General features: G+C 46.9%; 2 protein-coding genes across 2 annotated transcripts in view; one reads left to right on the top strand and one right to left on the bottom strand.

Moving 5' to 3' along the window:
• Positions 1-15,971, top strand: part of LOC143422091 (uncharacterized) — a 442,059-nt gene that overhangs the window by 356,423 nt on the left and 69,665 nt on the right. The window lies entirely within an intron of this gene.
• Hwt (SH2 domain-containing adapter heavyweight) overlaps positions 1-15,971 on the bottom strand; it is a 168,363-nt gene that overhangs the window by 22,176 nt on the left and 130,216 nt on the right. Inside the window, exon 4 of the mRNA XM_076892437.1 lies at positions 10,640-10,775. Within this exon, the coding sequence (XP_076748552.1) occupies positions 10,640-10,775 (136 nt within the window). The remainder of the gene's footprint in view (positions 1-10,639; positions 10,776-15,971) is intronic.

Raw genomic sequence — 15,971 nt, forward strand, 5'->3', positions numbered from 1 at the left:
TTACGCGTCGCTTCCACGCTCTGTTTACACGTACTGACAGATAAGTCAACGAAATATTCAACGGACCGTTCGTGAGAAGCGAAATTCAATTTTAGGGGATGCGCGTGAAACCGAAAGGAAGTAGCGCAATTCCGTGGAAAGTTCACGCGTGTGCTTTTTCCAGGGGTAATCGAAATATCGAAAAGAAATGGATCGATTCGACGTAACTCTGGAGATTGCAGCGAGTCGGGTAAATAGCGGTAGATGGAAGACACGTAGATCGAGCACGATGTGTCTGCGCGGAGGCTGCAACTAGAACGAATCGATTAAACTGGAGGGATAACGACGTTAGAGAGCGCAATTTCTGACAAGCCGGAGTCAAGGTTGTCGGAGATTAACACCGCGTACTTGTTGCGATGGCATAGCGAAATTCGTTTATCGGAGCCGTGCAATGATTGGCTGCTTAAAATTGTATAGCAGCCGATTAAGCTGATTGCTCGCGGAGGTTGTATGCGCAAGCTGATTGTTTTATACAGCTTAACGAGGTTCTACCGCTGAATGCTAACCGCCTTGGTAACCAGTTCCTCGCGGTATACTAAAAAGAGGCTAATCGATAATAGTCAATCATGATTCTGTTGTGGATACATCCAATTTTCCCTCGACGAAGATCGGATGGTCGCGTCGACACGTTTACGAAACATTTACCTCGCGAAACGATGGACCAGCGGCGAGCCACGCAGAACGATAATCCCTGGGTAAAATGTCCAGGATTTCATCAGCCCTATAAGAACCTCTGAACTGTCACTTATACAATCTTCCACTCCCACTGCGATTCGACGGGGTCGAAGGCAATGGCGAGAGAAATTCCGGCGAAAGCTTTATAAAAGAGGCGGCCTCATCGCCCTGGGAACCACTTCACTCTGGTTTTTATTAGATATTGTCCCCGTAACATAACTGGGGTGGGCTCAGTTTCTATGGAATATGTGGGTCGTGGGATTGTATCGTCTGAAAAAAAGAAAAAAAAGGGAAGAAAATGGAAAGGGGGGAAAGGAACACCGTACTATAAGGAGGACCTTAGACGAAATCACCAGCCAGGTTCGAGTCATGATCCTTAGGGCTTCTTTTAGGAGGCGAAAGATTACTCGTCCCGCAAAACACGGCGAAACGAAGGCCAATCTCGGTTATTGGTTCCGGTATAGCAGAATTCATGGCTACGACCACGGAATTGGACGAACCTCGCGACTGATATGTGTCAGCCCTGCCAAGGGTCATCGAACGATCGGGTTAACTTATCCGATCGGTCTAATAGGTCTGGATGTGTACGGCTTCCTCGATACGGCACCGTGCGTTCTTCTAATTACACGTTTTACCCTCAGAAATGGATATACTTCGCTCTATTCCCGTCCCAGACACGTGATATTTGCAATTTATAAGTTAACTCGCGTATACTCGAGCTTTAATTGGTTGACGAGTTAAGGTAGGAGAAGTTTCTTCGGGCCAGATTGCGTAATTAATGCAAAAATAAAACAATTGAACGTTTCTAAGTGCTTTCGAATGTTTCCATTTTTACGGCGAAGAAGGAGAGCAGAAGTTGGAAGAAAATTTGCTCGTGGTGTTCGAAAGAAAATATATAAAAAGAAGCACCCTTTTATGTTTCATTCATACAAAAGTTCACCCTCCGCGAAATGTACAATGCTAATAAGTATCGGGGAAACGCGATTAAAACTTACTTTCTCCCGATGCGAGCAGTGTATCGATCCGATTAAGATGTCTTTGAAGGCCCAAATCACGGGTTTCTTTACTGTGCTCTCTTTTATAGCGAAAAGCGCGTACTAACGAGTCAAGGTTACGAAAACAGATATGAAAAAGAAAATGAACTAAGCTACGAGACAAGATAAGAGGCTTACTTTGAAAGCTTCGAGTCATCCCTCCGTTCGATGTACATAAGGAACACACGAGCACATGTAAGTCAGTGAATATCCTGCTCGAGGATGGCTGAAGCGTCTCCTGATTACACAGACGTCACGATTGCTTGACGTCGACACCCCCGACACGATCTTCCTTGATCGCATCAATCTTGAATATTTCAATTTAACGTAACACTATATCCATTTACGAGATATCGCGAAATATGTTCAATTTCTCTCTTTTCCTCATCCTAAGATCGTCGTCTTAATTGTCACGCAACGATGGCGTCCCACAAAGTCCCGCGACTTAAGCGCGACCAAAAAGATGCACGAACGACTCGAGACTGGTGGCGGGCGGTAAAATTGAAAAAGGCACAAAAAAGAAAGGAGCAACGCCTTTGAGCGTTTTGAGTGGCAATTACTCGCTCTGTCCTCAAATTACTTACTCCAGTAATTTTATTCTGTCGTCGTCCCTTCTTCCAGCCTCCCGTCCCTTCCCTTCGTCCGCCCCTCCGCCCTCCAACCCCCTTCGAGGCTTATCCTTCAGAGGCCCACGCGGCCGGAAATTATCTTAAAATGCCATCCCGGCGCGCTCCTCAAAAGAGAGGAGCATCTTACGCAGTTTTCAGTCGAGGACACGTCAATACGCGAAGAAGAGAGCGACGCTGTCGAAAGTTCGCGCGGAAGAAAGGGATTTTTTCCTCTGCAAGGAGCCAGAACCGACTTCTGCCCTTTGTGCTCGCCCCGCGACTCTAAACGCGGGGAATTCCAAGGAGGAAACTGGTGTATGTGTGTGTTACACACGCGTTTGAAAGAAACACGCCTCGCATTCGAGTTGAAAGGCGCGCGAGTGGATAAGTACAATTGGTATCCGGTTGTTTAACAATGCGACGTTAGACGAGTTGTTTCAAGAACTTGGAGTTGCACCCTTGGGTATTACGTTTTAAGATTTTCCAGAAGAATTTAAGATTAATGTGTAAAATATGAGGAACGATCTATTTCTATTTGGAATATTTGTCCATCTTCAAAAAGAAACGAACAACCAAAACGCTTGAAACAGGAACTCACTGGGGGATAATTCTACGATACCTATATAGCCAACTACAGTATAACCAAAAGGATCGAGCATAGAAACAAGTAACAGCGTCTTCGACTTCAACAAGTTTGCAAACAGGCCTCCAGTAGGTTTTCATCGATAAATATCTCATGCTGCATGGCTGAGCGCAGTCAGAGGATGATGGTACAAGTTTAATCCTCGAGTTTCCACGAACGGAATTCCTCTTCGTAGAAAAGTTTTCCTGCCGGCTCCCAAATGTCCAAATCCAATATTACGGCTAAATTGAACGCTCGATCTAATTTAACTCGATCCAAACAGCCCTATCGATTGCTCGCGTCTTCCTGTCCTCGCACCTGAGGATGTCATTGAAAAAAAGGGGCGCCCTTAAACTCGATTACGGCCAGCTCTACAAATCATTTCTCTCCGCGAATCTTGACCGAATTGCTTGAATCTTTTTCGTTCCCCTTCGATGATGTTCCAAATTAAATTTGATACTAGTTCGATAAATTTTTCCTTCCGTAGCGACTCGAGTAACGCGAGTCATCGATGGTTAACAGAATTAACAGCCAGCCGGTGTCGTTAGTCGCTCAGAAACATGCCCGTTACCGGCGTTTAGTTCGATTGATTCGAGCAGGAAAATAAAATCAATGTTTGGCCGGTTGCGAAAGGGTTTCGCGATGGTCGAACGGAGGGAGGTGTCCGCGGAGGGTGTCGAAGCTGTCGCTGGCAGTGATAACGGCGCGCTCGGATTATCCGCTTCCCTGTCGGTAGACATTGCTCAATTGAAATCTACATCGGTGGTCATACATGAGCACGATCGTTTGCGGCCGAAGGGGGTGTCTCGCGAACTCGTGAAGGGCGCGTGCACCCTGACCAATCCAGCGAGGAGCAGCTCTGGGTTACACGCCGCGTTACGCGGTCCCAAGCAACTCTGTGTCTAATTTTCTTCGATTCTCCCGGTTGCTCTCTTTCTCTCGACGGGATTAATCGGACGCTCGGTTTACTTTCGTTTTGGGATTTAATCTTATGCCGGCAGGTGTACACGGTTGATGGATTCGTCTGTCGAGCGTGCTTGTTGGATCAGCGTGATTGGGAGGAAACTTGTTCTAGATACACTGGCAGGGATGCGCTGTGTCGGGTGTTGATATAGTTGGTGGAGTGACAATTAAATCAGAGCGAAGTTCTGTTCAGAATATTGCAGTACCAAGTAAATGATTGAAAAATTAAAAGTAAAGGGTTGTATGTGCGTAATGGAAAATGTAATTTTTCTAACAATCCTAAGGAAATATATTTATATTCGGAAAAGCAAGAGGCAATAATTTTTCGAAACGAATAACGCAACGCCCTCGAGACTTTGATCTCGCGATTACTTCCAGGGGGTGGCACGAAACGAGACGCGCTTCTTGCGTGTCCGCCGACTGAACACCTGACACAGAGATTAGGCTAAGCGTTCGCGAAATTATCTCGCAACGATATGCAAATCGCGGCATAAATGCTAATTGTAATTGGCCATGAAATGAATTCAGGGACCCTTCGCAGCTAGGCTGCCGTAGGGACACGACAGGGAACCTTACAGGGAACCTTTGGCTCGATGCCTCCTCGTTTAGGCGGGGCAAAATGGCGCTAGGCTTGTTTGAAAATTTTCTTTCCACCTCGTTCCCGGGGCGATCCCGGCAAAGGAAATGTCGTTTCACCGAGCGATTAAACGGAGACAAAGCTGCGTCGGCGATTAACAAAAGTGTAAGCCAACAAAGAATCCGGCGCAGCCAGTATCGTGCAACCAGCCGTGAAGAAAATTTACTGCGCTACGTGAGATGAAAGAAAGAAGTTCGTTATCGCGTTCGTTGGAAGATCGTTGTTTCGTTCGTTTTTTCAAACAATAGGTCAAATCGTTTTTCAGCGATACGCTTTTCATTCGACGTTTCGTGAAAGGGCGAAATTTTCCTCGATATTTAGCTTTTACGGTACCGATGTTTCATTTCATTTCTATTTCAGATCGTTCGATCCGATGAATTGAAGTTAATATCGTAAAACGTAATTACCCGCACGCGTCAGTGGATGGCTTTAAGAAAAATTGCTTGGATTTCGTATCGGAAGGGTTAAAAAGTTTTCGAAGAGTCTTCAAAGAGGCGGATTCTATTCTAAAAGATCATTCGTCGACCCGGATGAACGGTCTCTCTTTTTCTTTGTTCTCGATCGGTGATTATTCATGGGGCGTAATTTGAAAATTACGGGCACAAAGCGGCGGTCACCATGGAGAATATTAAACCAGGGACGGATTCAGGGAGCTCGATTTCACGGTACGCGAAACGAAATGATAGGGTTACGATGTTGATTTGTTCGCCAATGGCCAGTACGAATGCCAATGGCGACCGCTGATTGACGGCCTGTTAACACATTAGAATGGGACTCGATAATGGAATTGCTTGCGCGCAAAATTACTGTCTTTTATTTCGTTGCGGGGACAGCGGAATGGTGCGGAGCGAGGCTTCAAAGGAAACCGCAGACCAGCTACCGTTTGAACGAAAAGCAGCGTTCCATTCAATTCTCATCCAATAAACTTTGACGAGCAATTCTCATTTGTTCATGAATTGTACAAATTTCCACGCTCCTTATTCCTCCACCCTTTATCTCGACCACGGAAAACGCAGAGCTTTCAACCGCTCCGCTTTAACCATATTCTAAAACGGTGAAAGGGAGCTCTGGTACGATATCGATCACCACCAATGACCTTGAACGGTCGACTGATCTCAGACAAACATCAGCCACCGTATCTACCCTGAAAACCGTCATCCTTCTCGCGCAGCACCTCTCCATCGTCGCTGGAACTTTCTTAAATTCAAAACAGACGATCCGCTCCCGCGGGAAAACTTGCTGTCACCAAAGACTACGCGAATTCGGCCCGCGAAATTGCCACCGGATTAAGATCTCTTTGCCCGCTCTGCACCCGGCCGTCCGACGACGAGTCGAGGCGGAACCATGCCGTTGACAGTTTGTAAATGATCTAGTTTACCGCGCGCGAAAGCGAGAAACCGGAGGGTTCGAGGCAACGGTCCTCGAATATGGAGCAGAAAGGGAAACGGCTGAGGGCGGAGGGGGTCGGACGGAAATTCGGGATGCGAAGAAAAGGGAAACCGGGGTAAAGGGTGGAAACGTTCTCCCGCTAACTATTCATCTTCGCGGCAATCCAACAAACTTTTCACCCTTCCGCCGCCCACCGCCACCCTCTTCTCCCTCAGCACGGAATACTAAAACTGTCGCACGGCAAATCGCGCCGTCATAAACATAACTCGCTGCCGTACGCGTAATGTCTCCTCCGAGAGCGTGATGCAACGCCTCCTTCTATCGAGGTTCACGTTTCCGTGTGATATATTATTATCCGTTGAATAATAGACCGCGGTGGGGTGTGTATATATGTATACCTACATATATGTACGTGCGAAAAGTGAAAATGGTTATGTAAGTGGATACGGGTATGAATTGATCTTGCAATTATTTTTTGCAACCCCCTCGTTCGGTCGTGTTCCACCCTGAACCCTCCGCAGAACGATAATTACTTTTCCGACGCGATTATTTAATATGCACGTGTATATAAACAGCTGAGACAATAGACAGCGTTTAGCTAGCGTTTGATGTGGATCGAGCGACCCCCTCAGTCGCACTAGCAACGGATGAACGGACAAACGGACGGAACGACCGACCGACGGACGGCTTGTCATTTGCATACGATGAACCCGTAGCGGCGTTAACTGCTCGGGGACGCGGAACGAGCTACAAGTCACCTGGTACCGGTAATTGAAACGAGGGTAGCTCCGACCGAGGGTCGCTCCAAGAGACAATCAGTATAGGAGAAAGTTCTTTCATCGGTCGAGTAACGACGAGGCTGGTACTTTCATCCGCGAAGGGTGGGGCGAAAGCGCTGATTAACACGGCTACAATTTATACCTCTATCCGTTTCCACGCGATCAGCTTTTCACTCGCGGTTAAAATTAATCGCGAACATCGTTGTTAGGAGTCCGCGTTCCAAGGCGTTGATTATGAACTTGTCAGGTTTCGTTTTTAAATAAGAAACCTATAGAATTGCTTCTACCCTCCTCGCTTGTTTGCCGATGACTGAATCGCCCTTTTGTAGAGCGGAGCGCGAGAAAGTTTCGAAAAGTGACCCTTCTGAGTCCTACTTCAATTCATCCTGTCGAGGCAATTTCAAGGGCTTTTGAAAGATCGAGCCCCCAGAAAATTCGTTCGAACTTTAGTCTTTGTCCATTTCTGCTACGTCAGATAAATACTTGGCGGCGACAAAAGATGATGAATGTTCGCAGAAAACACGGTGCGAATTGATCGAGCAAATAAAATCAGTGTACCCAGTCGTGCTGGTCTATTAATCACCAATTGTGACGAACAAATGTTACACTTCGCCGCTACACGATTGAAAAACCCGACCAGCACTTCGCAGAGAGAAGCAAACCGAAATCATTCGCACCCAGCTGAACGTAATCCCACCCTAAGAAGAACGAAGGGAAATACGAGCGAAATCTCTGAACGAGAAATCTGCGCGACCCCTCCCCAGGCGTCCACGCTCTTCCAATTTCGTTCTACTTCATTAGGTTTAATCGGCCGGTTTTTAATTACTTCGGACGTACCCGGGCCGCTTCGAGGAGAAGGCAAGAAAAATCCCCGTGTCAAGGGGCCTTGTCGAAACGGTTAATAAGTCCGTGGAAAAAGGGAGGGGCACGCGGGTTGCGTTTCTCCCGCGAACAGGAGAACCCCTTGAAACTTTACAGACTGCTGGGCGGCGGTGCGGGTGCAGGACAGATGAGCAAGGGCTGCCCAGGGGGAGTTTAATTAAATATCACACGACATATTATGGGACGAGGTCGATGTCGCTGGCAAGTAACGTCACCAACACGCCGTGGAATCGAAAAGTTCGAACGTACCGAACGCGGCGGACCGGTTTCGACGCTGGACCGCACGGTTCCGCCGGAAATGGGCGGAGAGACCAACGCCCAGACGTTGCCCTGTACCCTTTCCTTTTTCCTCCTGCAAATCGCTGGGGCTCTAGAAATGTTATTCCATCCAACGTTACCCTCGTCGTTATTCCCTCCCTAACGATAGGGTAACCGGCGATACCATTCGTGCGGGCCCAGACGATGCCCCTGCTGCTGCGGATACCGACGAGGATCTTAATTTCGTAATAATTCTGTCGAATGGACGATTCTACGAAGATAAACGCGATCCTGTGGCTCTGTACGGCTTGGTTCTGTATGAGGGAGAACTGCGGACGGTGATTCCGATAGGGCGATTCTTTTTACCGTTGCCAGTGTGTATTGGATGGGATCCAACGGTTTATTTTAATTTCTCATTTTCTGGGCTCTCTTGAAGCTTGTACTTTCTATTTAATTTGCCGTTTGTCATACATCGGCCGTTGCCATCGTCTAGACACCCTCGCGATCCGTCAACCGATTAGCTCCCGTCGATCATCCATTATTTATAACACCGCAAACTGTAACGGTCCGACCTCGAGGGCAAACATCGTTCTCCGCGATTAGAATGCCCGTCGTATAGGGGCAAGAAGTCGTATCAAGGACCCCGTGCGTAGCCTGTCCCGGCTGAATAGCAAACGTTTACCCAGCAAGTTTGCCCGGGTCTTTTCGTCGAACTTCACGCGAATTAAAATCCCATGAATACCGTAAGGATGCAAATCCAGCTGGTTTGTTTGCCTGGGATCAGTGTCACGCGACGATCTGCATAGGTGAACGTCGAAGGTCTATTTGCAGGCAGAAACAGAGTGATCGCGAGCATAAGTACACATCTCGTCACCGTCGAACGGACACGTAATCGACACGTGTAAAGAGACTTTAAAATAGCAGCTGGGATTCGACGGTCTTCGCGCCTCGATTCGGTCACGTTCTGCGCGCGAGATAACTACGGGGGTTAATTACAAACCGGAAACTCCGGACATTCCGGGGTGACGACGCTTCAGCTGGGACCCTTGTTACCGTGAAACGGGTTAACGAGTGGCCAAAGTTTATGAGGCGGTCCCGCAACGGGATGATTGCAAATCGAGGGACCTGGGAATTGCCATCGGGGCGTTCAACGGTACACCGAAAGCACCGTCGAGGAATCTTTTAATCGCGGCTAATTGCGAGCGTGTAACGATTACAGGACCAGCGGGGTAAATAAAATTAGAAGCAGCAACATTTTTAACACTGCGATAGAATAGGTTCAAGAAAGAGACTAGGAATAACGAAATACTTTTTCAATTAATCGCCTATTACGTTTCAACCTCGCACTGGACACATGGAAATTTTTTCTCGCGGTGTTGCACGCGACAAGAAGCGTCCCCTCCCGTTCCGAGAACGTTCGATTAATCCGTGGGCTTTCCCGTCCGACCTGTGCGCACCGTTCAATTACCGTGGGGGCTTTTCCGCCTCTCTTACTCTGCGTTAACTGAGTTGTTGCCTCGATAATTCGTACATAGGCGTATCGGCCGTATCACCAGGGGTTCGCCGCATTAATTTGCGGCTTCGCGTTGGAATTTCTGTTAACTCCATAACCCAAAACTTACGATCGCTTCGTCAAATTATTAGAAAAGTCGAATCAGAATCCTGCGAACCCTTTCTCGTTCGCAATTACGTAAACATTAGTCAGAGCTGCAGATTGTCGAGGGTGCAGTTGTCAAGCTTCACGCAACCAACACATAATCATCCCTGCGCCACGGTGGCTGATGAAGAGACCGTATTTTACGCGATCGAGCGCGCGACGAGGCAGGATTACACGGGCTGAAGGGAAGAAGCGTGACGAGAAGCTTGACAGAAAGTTGGCCGCAGCGTGCAGGGCCAATCGATAAGCGGGCACCTGGAAACGCGCGCGTTGGTTATCATCCAGCAGCGAGCTAAATCCCTGATTTACGAGGCCCGCATAAAATTTATTTATTTTAACACCGCGACCCGCGAGCCGGTCGATCGTCACGCTTGTTTAATCCGCGCGAGCCAAGTTAGGTGGCGCCAAGAATTTATGCGTGGTTACTCTTCTCTGTATTTCAGGATTTGCCATGCGTTTACCGCGGTTTATCATTGACCAGCCCGCTCGAATATTGCTTCCCACTCGGGGCTGCATCGGTTAATATCGAGGCAAATATTGGTTTGCAAATATGGACGCGCCGAGTGATGTTCGAAGGCTTCCGGTTTTGCTGCTCTTTCGAGGCCGCGTGTCGCGCCTGATTGGAAATATGAACGGCTCCGTTTCGAAATATTATTCTTAATTAGCTGATGAAAAGGATCGCGGTTCAAGCTTCGAAATTGATCACATCGGCCGCAGACATTTGTACAGCCTGAATTTAGACTCAATTATTTGTTAAATCGGGGAAAATAATTTGCAGTATCGTGGAGTCCCATCTGTTACATTGTTATGAAAGCTCTTTAGGTTCAGTCCTGACAAATTTACGACACGTCATTTGCTATTGTGCAGGAAACGTCGAGAGCTTAAAATGCCAAATAAGATTTTGACAATTTAGTCCTGGTTGTAAATCCTGCTTCACTCTAAAGCAGAAAATCTAGATTCTGAAAAATGCCAGATGCGTTATCCGCATCGTAAACGATGAATACTCTTATGTCCCAAACAAAAATAATAAAGAATCGTGTGGTAATAAACTAGTGTGGAGTCGTATGCATGAGCACGGAAGCGATGCGCCACTTACCCGTATAAGGTCGGCAATAGTTGCGATTTATTTTGCTGTAGATCGTCGGCAGGGATGTTTCCGCCCCTGGCTCTACGTACGCCTTGTTCTTGCTGTCTCTTGGGTCGCTGTACTGTTCCACGACCTCGACTTCCGCCTGAAAACGTAACAGAAAATTGTCCTCTCGCATATGAAAGATAGAAAAAAATGTGCTATTCTTGAATCATTCTCCTCTAATTGTTCCTACTTTTAAAACACTCTGTACAACTAACAGAGACGTTTGAAACTTGTAGCCACTAGTGCAACTACGATCTAAAAGCACTCTTGCCTGTATTGTTTGCGGAACAGACCCCGCAAACATTTCAACTCTCGTATGAACGATCAAAGTGACGAAGGAAAAGGCGCGAAAATGACTGTATCAACACGAGGGTTTAAATGGAAGGCAAAACCGGCGGGTAAACGCGATCAAACGGGGCTAAAAGCGCAGAGAATAAATTTTCTGGCTCTCTGGAATGGTTCGCGCTAATTGTCACACCCTAGAATTTCACGGAAACGCGAAAACTTTTAGCCTATAAATGGTGCACTTTCGGTGAACGAACAAAAAATCGTCGAGTGCGCGCATGAAACGGTTCCGCGCGCATTGCCACGAGTGGGAAGTGTTTCGAAACCTGCGACACGGATATCTCTGTTGATATAATTTTTTTCTGTTTTACTAGAATTTTCAAAAGTAAATCGTGATATTCATTTTTTATAAGACTGATACACAGTTCCCATCAGAATTCACTTTCTCGCGCTCGTCCTCGTCATTTGTATTCCTACATCAGGATGCAATATTCCTCTCGCTAATTCGAAGTACCAAAAACAGTCGAGCTTCCCGAATATATCCGGGGAAACTAATTTCAGGCAATTTTCTAGGCAGCAACGATTATTTAGACGGCGCAATTATAACGGGGCAGCGTATCCTCTTTATGGAACGAGTTCTATGAATCTCGTCGGTATTCAGGCAACGTTCAAGACGTTCTATTAATTCGCCAGAATGTTAAGTACCCTTTATTAAGCGCAACGAGATTAGACGTAATTCCAGTCGACTGGTGGCAGGGTATCTCCGTGGAACGACGCGATACAAAACGCCGGGCAGTTGTTTTCTCTCGAAATAACGATCGTTTAGAAGGGTCGGAAGCTAAAAATGTTTATTCTACAGCCGGTTGGCCGAGGCATTACCGCAATTGGCTGCGTTCAGGGCCCGGAATTGCGTTGAGCTAACGTGTCGCGTGCTTAGTCGAAGAAACTCCTGCAATAACCCTTCCCGATGCCGTCCCCCAAAGGGACCAAGCTGGACGTTGTTACAGAGGCACGAGCCAGACCAGCTCGCTGCCAAATTGGTATTGTTACAGTGTCGATAATTTCTACCGGTCTAACTTGCTGTTGTTTCTTTTCCACTCGCTCGAATTTCGTTCTCCGGACCACAGCTCCTTTCGATGAATCGCGATTTCTTCGGCTGTTTACGAAAACAACATCGTTCAGGATGAAACACGTTATCGAGTTACATCGTTTTAATTGGACAACGGTAGAACGTTTCATAGAACGGGTAACTGGTCATATAACAATTCGTAACATTCGCTGAAGAGCTGCTAGACTCTTCAAGATAGGCAATTATTAAAATTTAATGACGTCTAACTGGCGGTGGCAAGCATGTTTCCTAGCGAACCCCATCAGACCCCAATTTCAGAGACCTTAAAACTCCTGTCGTATACGAATCCACTTTCATTCACCTTGACCCTATCAATCTCATTTCTCCGATTCCAAATACCAAGTCCAGGTTATTAAACAGACGAAGTGCGTGCACAATAGGGCGTGCTTCGATCGAGTCCTCCGTCGAGAGGGAGGCTTTACATTCGCCAAGGAAAATTCGCGTCCCGCTAACTTTCGATCTTAATGATAATAAACGATAATAAAAGCAATAACGATGGCCTCGGGTCCTGAGCGCGGCGAGAGTCGAACGCAACAGGGGGAAAGAGACGAGGAAGGAGCCACGACTTATCCAAGGAAGCGTCTGATCAATGGCGACGGAAACTTCACCCCTCGCTCCCTCGTCGTTTCTTGTGCCAACGTGGAAGAAGGTTGTATCACGAATCGCGGAGGATCCGACTCGAGGTGGAGGCGAGGTAAAGAAGAGAGAGAGACGATTTGAAATGACTGAGGCCAACGTCTGCCACTGGTACAAGGCGGACGAGAAGAAGCCGAGCAAGACAAGTAGCCTTAAATTGAAAGAGGCCAAAATTGGAATTCTCCTGCCAAAGTTGAGCGCCGTGCCTCCGGGGGCTGTTTCGAACGCGAAGACGATTGCCTTCTGGCTCGCGCCACCCCCGTCCTCGTTCCCACCCCGCGTAGGCTGGCTCCACTTGGAGCAGATAAATTCGTGGATGTTTATACGGAAATTACGAGGGCGACTTCCGTGGGCGAAAGAAGCGGGACGGTGCTGTTGGAATCGAGGCTTGATCGACTGTTGCAAATTCGATCAGTTTGACGACTGAGTTTCACCTTAATCGTTCGAGAACCAATATTTTCTCCCATTCCAGGCAAGATTTCTGAGTCTCGGATTTACATTTTCACCGTTTTTACGAAGCTCGTCGCGTACCAAACGTATCAGATAACGATTCGATCCTAATTTTTATTCAACCATGATGTACCATACATCACCACAAATCTGAGGACTATACCACCCTCGGCTCATCCATCATGTTACTCGAACACGTCCCAACCTGTCCTATATCGTCACTCGAAAACTGCTTCTCCTCTTCCATGTCATAACACATCAGTCACCCTAATCGATCTTCCATATCAATGGATCAGAAACACAAGTATTGCTTATCCGGCGCAACGATAACATTACTCAAAATCCAATGCCTCGGTATAAAATATCCCGCGATAAACTTCGTTCAACAAAATGCGCATCGTTTCACGAGCTCGCGCTTGATCGAAGAAATCAAGAGAAGCAAAAAATAAGCGCGTTATTGATAAATTATTCTTAGCGTAACTTCCGAGAGGATAAAGAGGCGCAAAGTGGCTCGATTATCGGACCTGCGTCGAATATCGAAATTTCCAACGGTTGAATATAAAGCAACGATTACGCGATCAAGATTGATGAGCTATCGAATTCCCATTTTTCACCTCGATCGCCGTATTGTTTCAGCGAACGTTGTTCAAGCCTTGGCGCAAAGCAAATAAACAGCTCGAGAGCGAATGAATTATAACGTATAAAAATGTAATATTAATTACAGAGGCGAATCGATCGATGACAGTTATTATTTTCACGCTTTTAATCCATCTGGAATAATGTCTCGGCTAAAACGAAATTGACTAGCGGCATACGAACTATCCACACCGCTGCCAATTTTAAACGCTCGTACCTCGACCTGCATTAGACCACAGTCAGCAGGAACAACTATATTAACGCTCTACCAATAATCCCATCGGTTTATCGGACTTTAATCTGATTATATGGCCGTTGTATTATAATTGACCACGATTATTAGGTGGCTCGTAATCTCGTTACATTACCGCAAGCATTATTCTCGGTGTGTTACATCACCGTCTGTTACATAATTATAATATAACGAACGAGATATACAGATTATCTACTGCACACGGACCTTTGGAAATACATGTATTTATTCTATTTCCACCGTTCTTCTGTATCCGTAAGGAGATTAAGAAATATGCAAATGGTTAGCCTCGATTACCGTTCCGATACATTTCATAAAGCTGAATCAGGAACATGGCATCGTTTTCAACCTTGACAAGTTCCGTGGTCTTGCATAATGTTACTTTCTTGGTAAGTACTTTAGTAAAACGAATTTCGCCCCCGAAGAAGCTTAGCCTGCAAAGTTCTAGACGCTTGGAACGTGTTTGATATCCTCTTTAAAACGCGTCCATCGATGCCGCAGCAATGAAACAAGAAGAATATTGAAGATGCATACGAGTACAGAAGAATATTGTACGTTTAAAAATTACTTTCGCCAACTAATACGTACACGTGCATGTGTCAATTAAAGAACCCCGGTGGCTCTAATCCTAAATCAACGAGGGTGGTCAGACTGCCATAAATAACAGCACCAGTAACGAGAGGCGAGACCAGCGGTTGCATGGTCACTATAACTCCACATGACACTGTTTATTACGTCGCGAAAGAATCTATGGCCGTAAAGGCCTTTCGTATAATGTCTGATACTATATCGGAAAAAGCTGAAATCGATACACGTATACGCCTGCTTCGATACCTTATTCGTCTGCTCAAAACGATTCACCATTACCTTTAAAAAAATCGATTCGACGCGTATACGACAAATTGAACAAATTCCGGAGAAACATTTTTACTTCCAAATCATAAGATCGACTTTACGATCCTTTATGTTTAACCCCTCCTAACCAGGAGGGGTCAAACGTTGTGAAACCTCGAAGCAACGCTGTTTAGGAAACCATAAATCCCCGTTTCACTTTCAGCAGCCGCGACCGCGAAATTTCCATCGCGCGGAGGAACGTCCCTGATGCACGCGCGCTCCAACTTTCTGGTGCGGCCTGGCTCTTTGTTAGAGTGATAAATGCGACCTACAGCCGCGCCCGACCTCACGCATAAAATAAAGCGCTAAAGTATTAAGTAGGGCTTACGAGCGGGAGTCGTAACGATTCACCCCTCTTGAATCAAGTGGCACCCGTTTTCTTCTCCTCGTCGCACGCTCACCCCCTTCAGGCTCGCCCTCTCTTTGTCGCCGCTGTTGCGAGGAGCACTTTCGTCACAGGGGACGCCACCGCGGTGACAACGAGGCGAAGGAAACTTTTGTTCCAGGTGTCCCTGCCACCCCTACGCTTCCTTCCTCTTCTTCTTTTCCTCTCCCTGCAGCTTTACGATTCTTCTCTAGCCGCGGCCGTAACCTTTCGTCGCCTTTATGTTTCGCCGCGCGCCAACGAAGTTACCAATTTGCTGATGATCGCGCGAGGATGATTTCCGTCCTTCTTAGTTAACTCTGACGATGCCCTCGTTGCAATCCTTGGTTTACTAAAGTTCGTAAGTTTTTTCATCCCAGCTTCAGCGCCTTCTCGCACAATGAACGATGGTTGGACGGAATAGCTGCGATGGAATCCAGGCGACGATTTTTAACCACTCGTAGTTACGTTTCAAGGGAAAAAATGATTCCGCGCTTCGTGGAGGTTCGCGTTACGAAAGAATACCACCCGCTGAGTCTTTCATTTACAGCTCTACGTGCGCCAGATCCAATTCAACGCGGGAAGTCGCTGGGCCGGGACAAAGTAAACCCAGATTCGGAGGCACGTACAGGACGGCGCGAGTAAATGC

The sequence above is a fragment of the Xylocopa sonorina genome, chromosome 3 (genome assembly GCF_050948175.1).
Source record: "Xylocopa sonorina isolate GNS202 chromosome 3, iyXylSono1_principal, whole genome shotgun sequence".
In the NCBI taxonomy this organism is placed as follows: domain Eukaryota; kingdom Metazoa; phylum Arthropoda; class Insecta; order Hymenoptera; family Apidae; genus Xylocopa; species Xylocopa sonorina.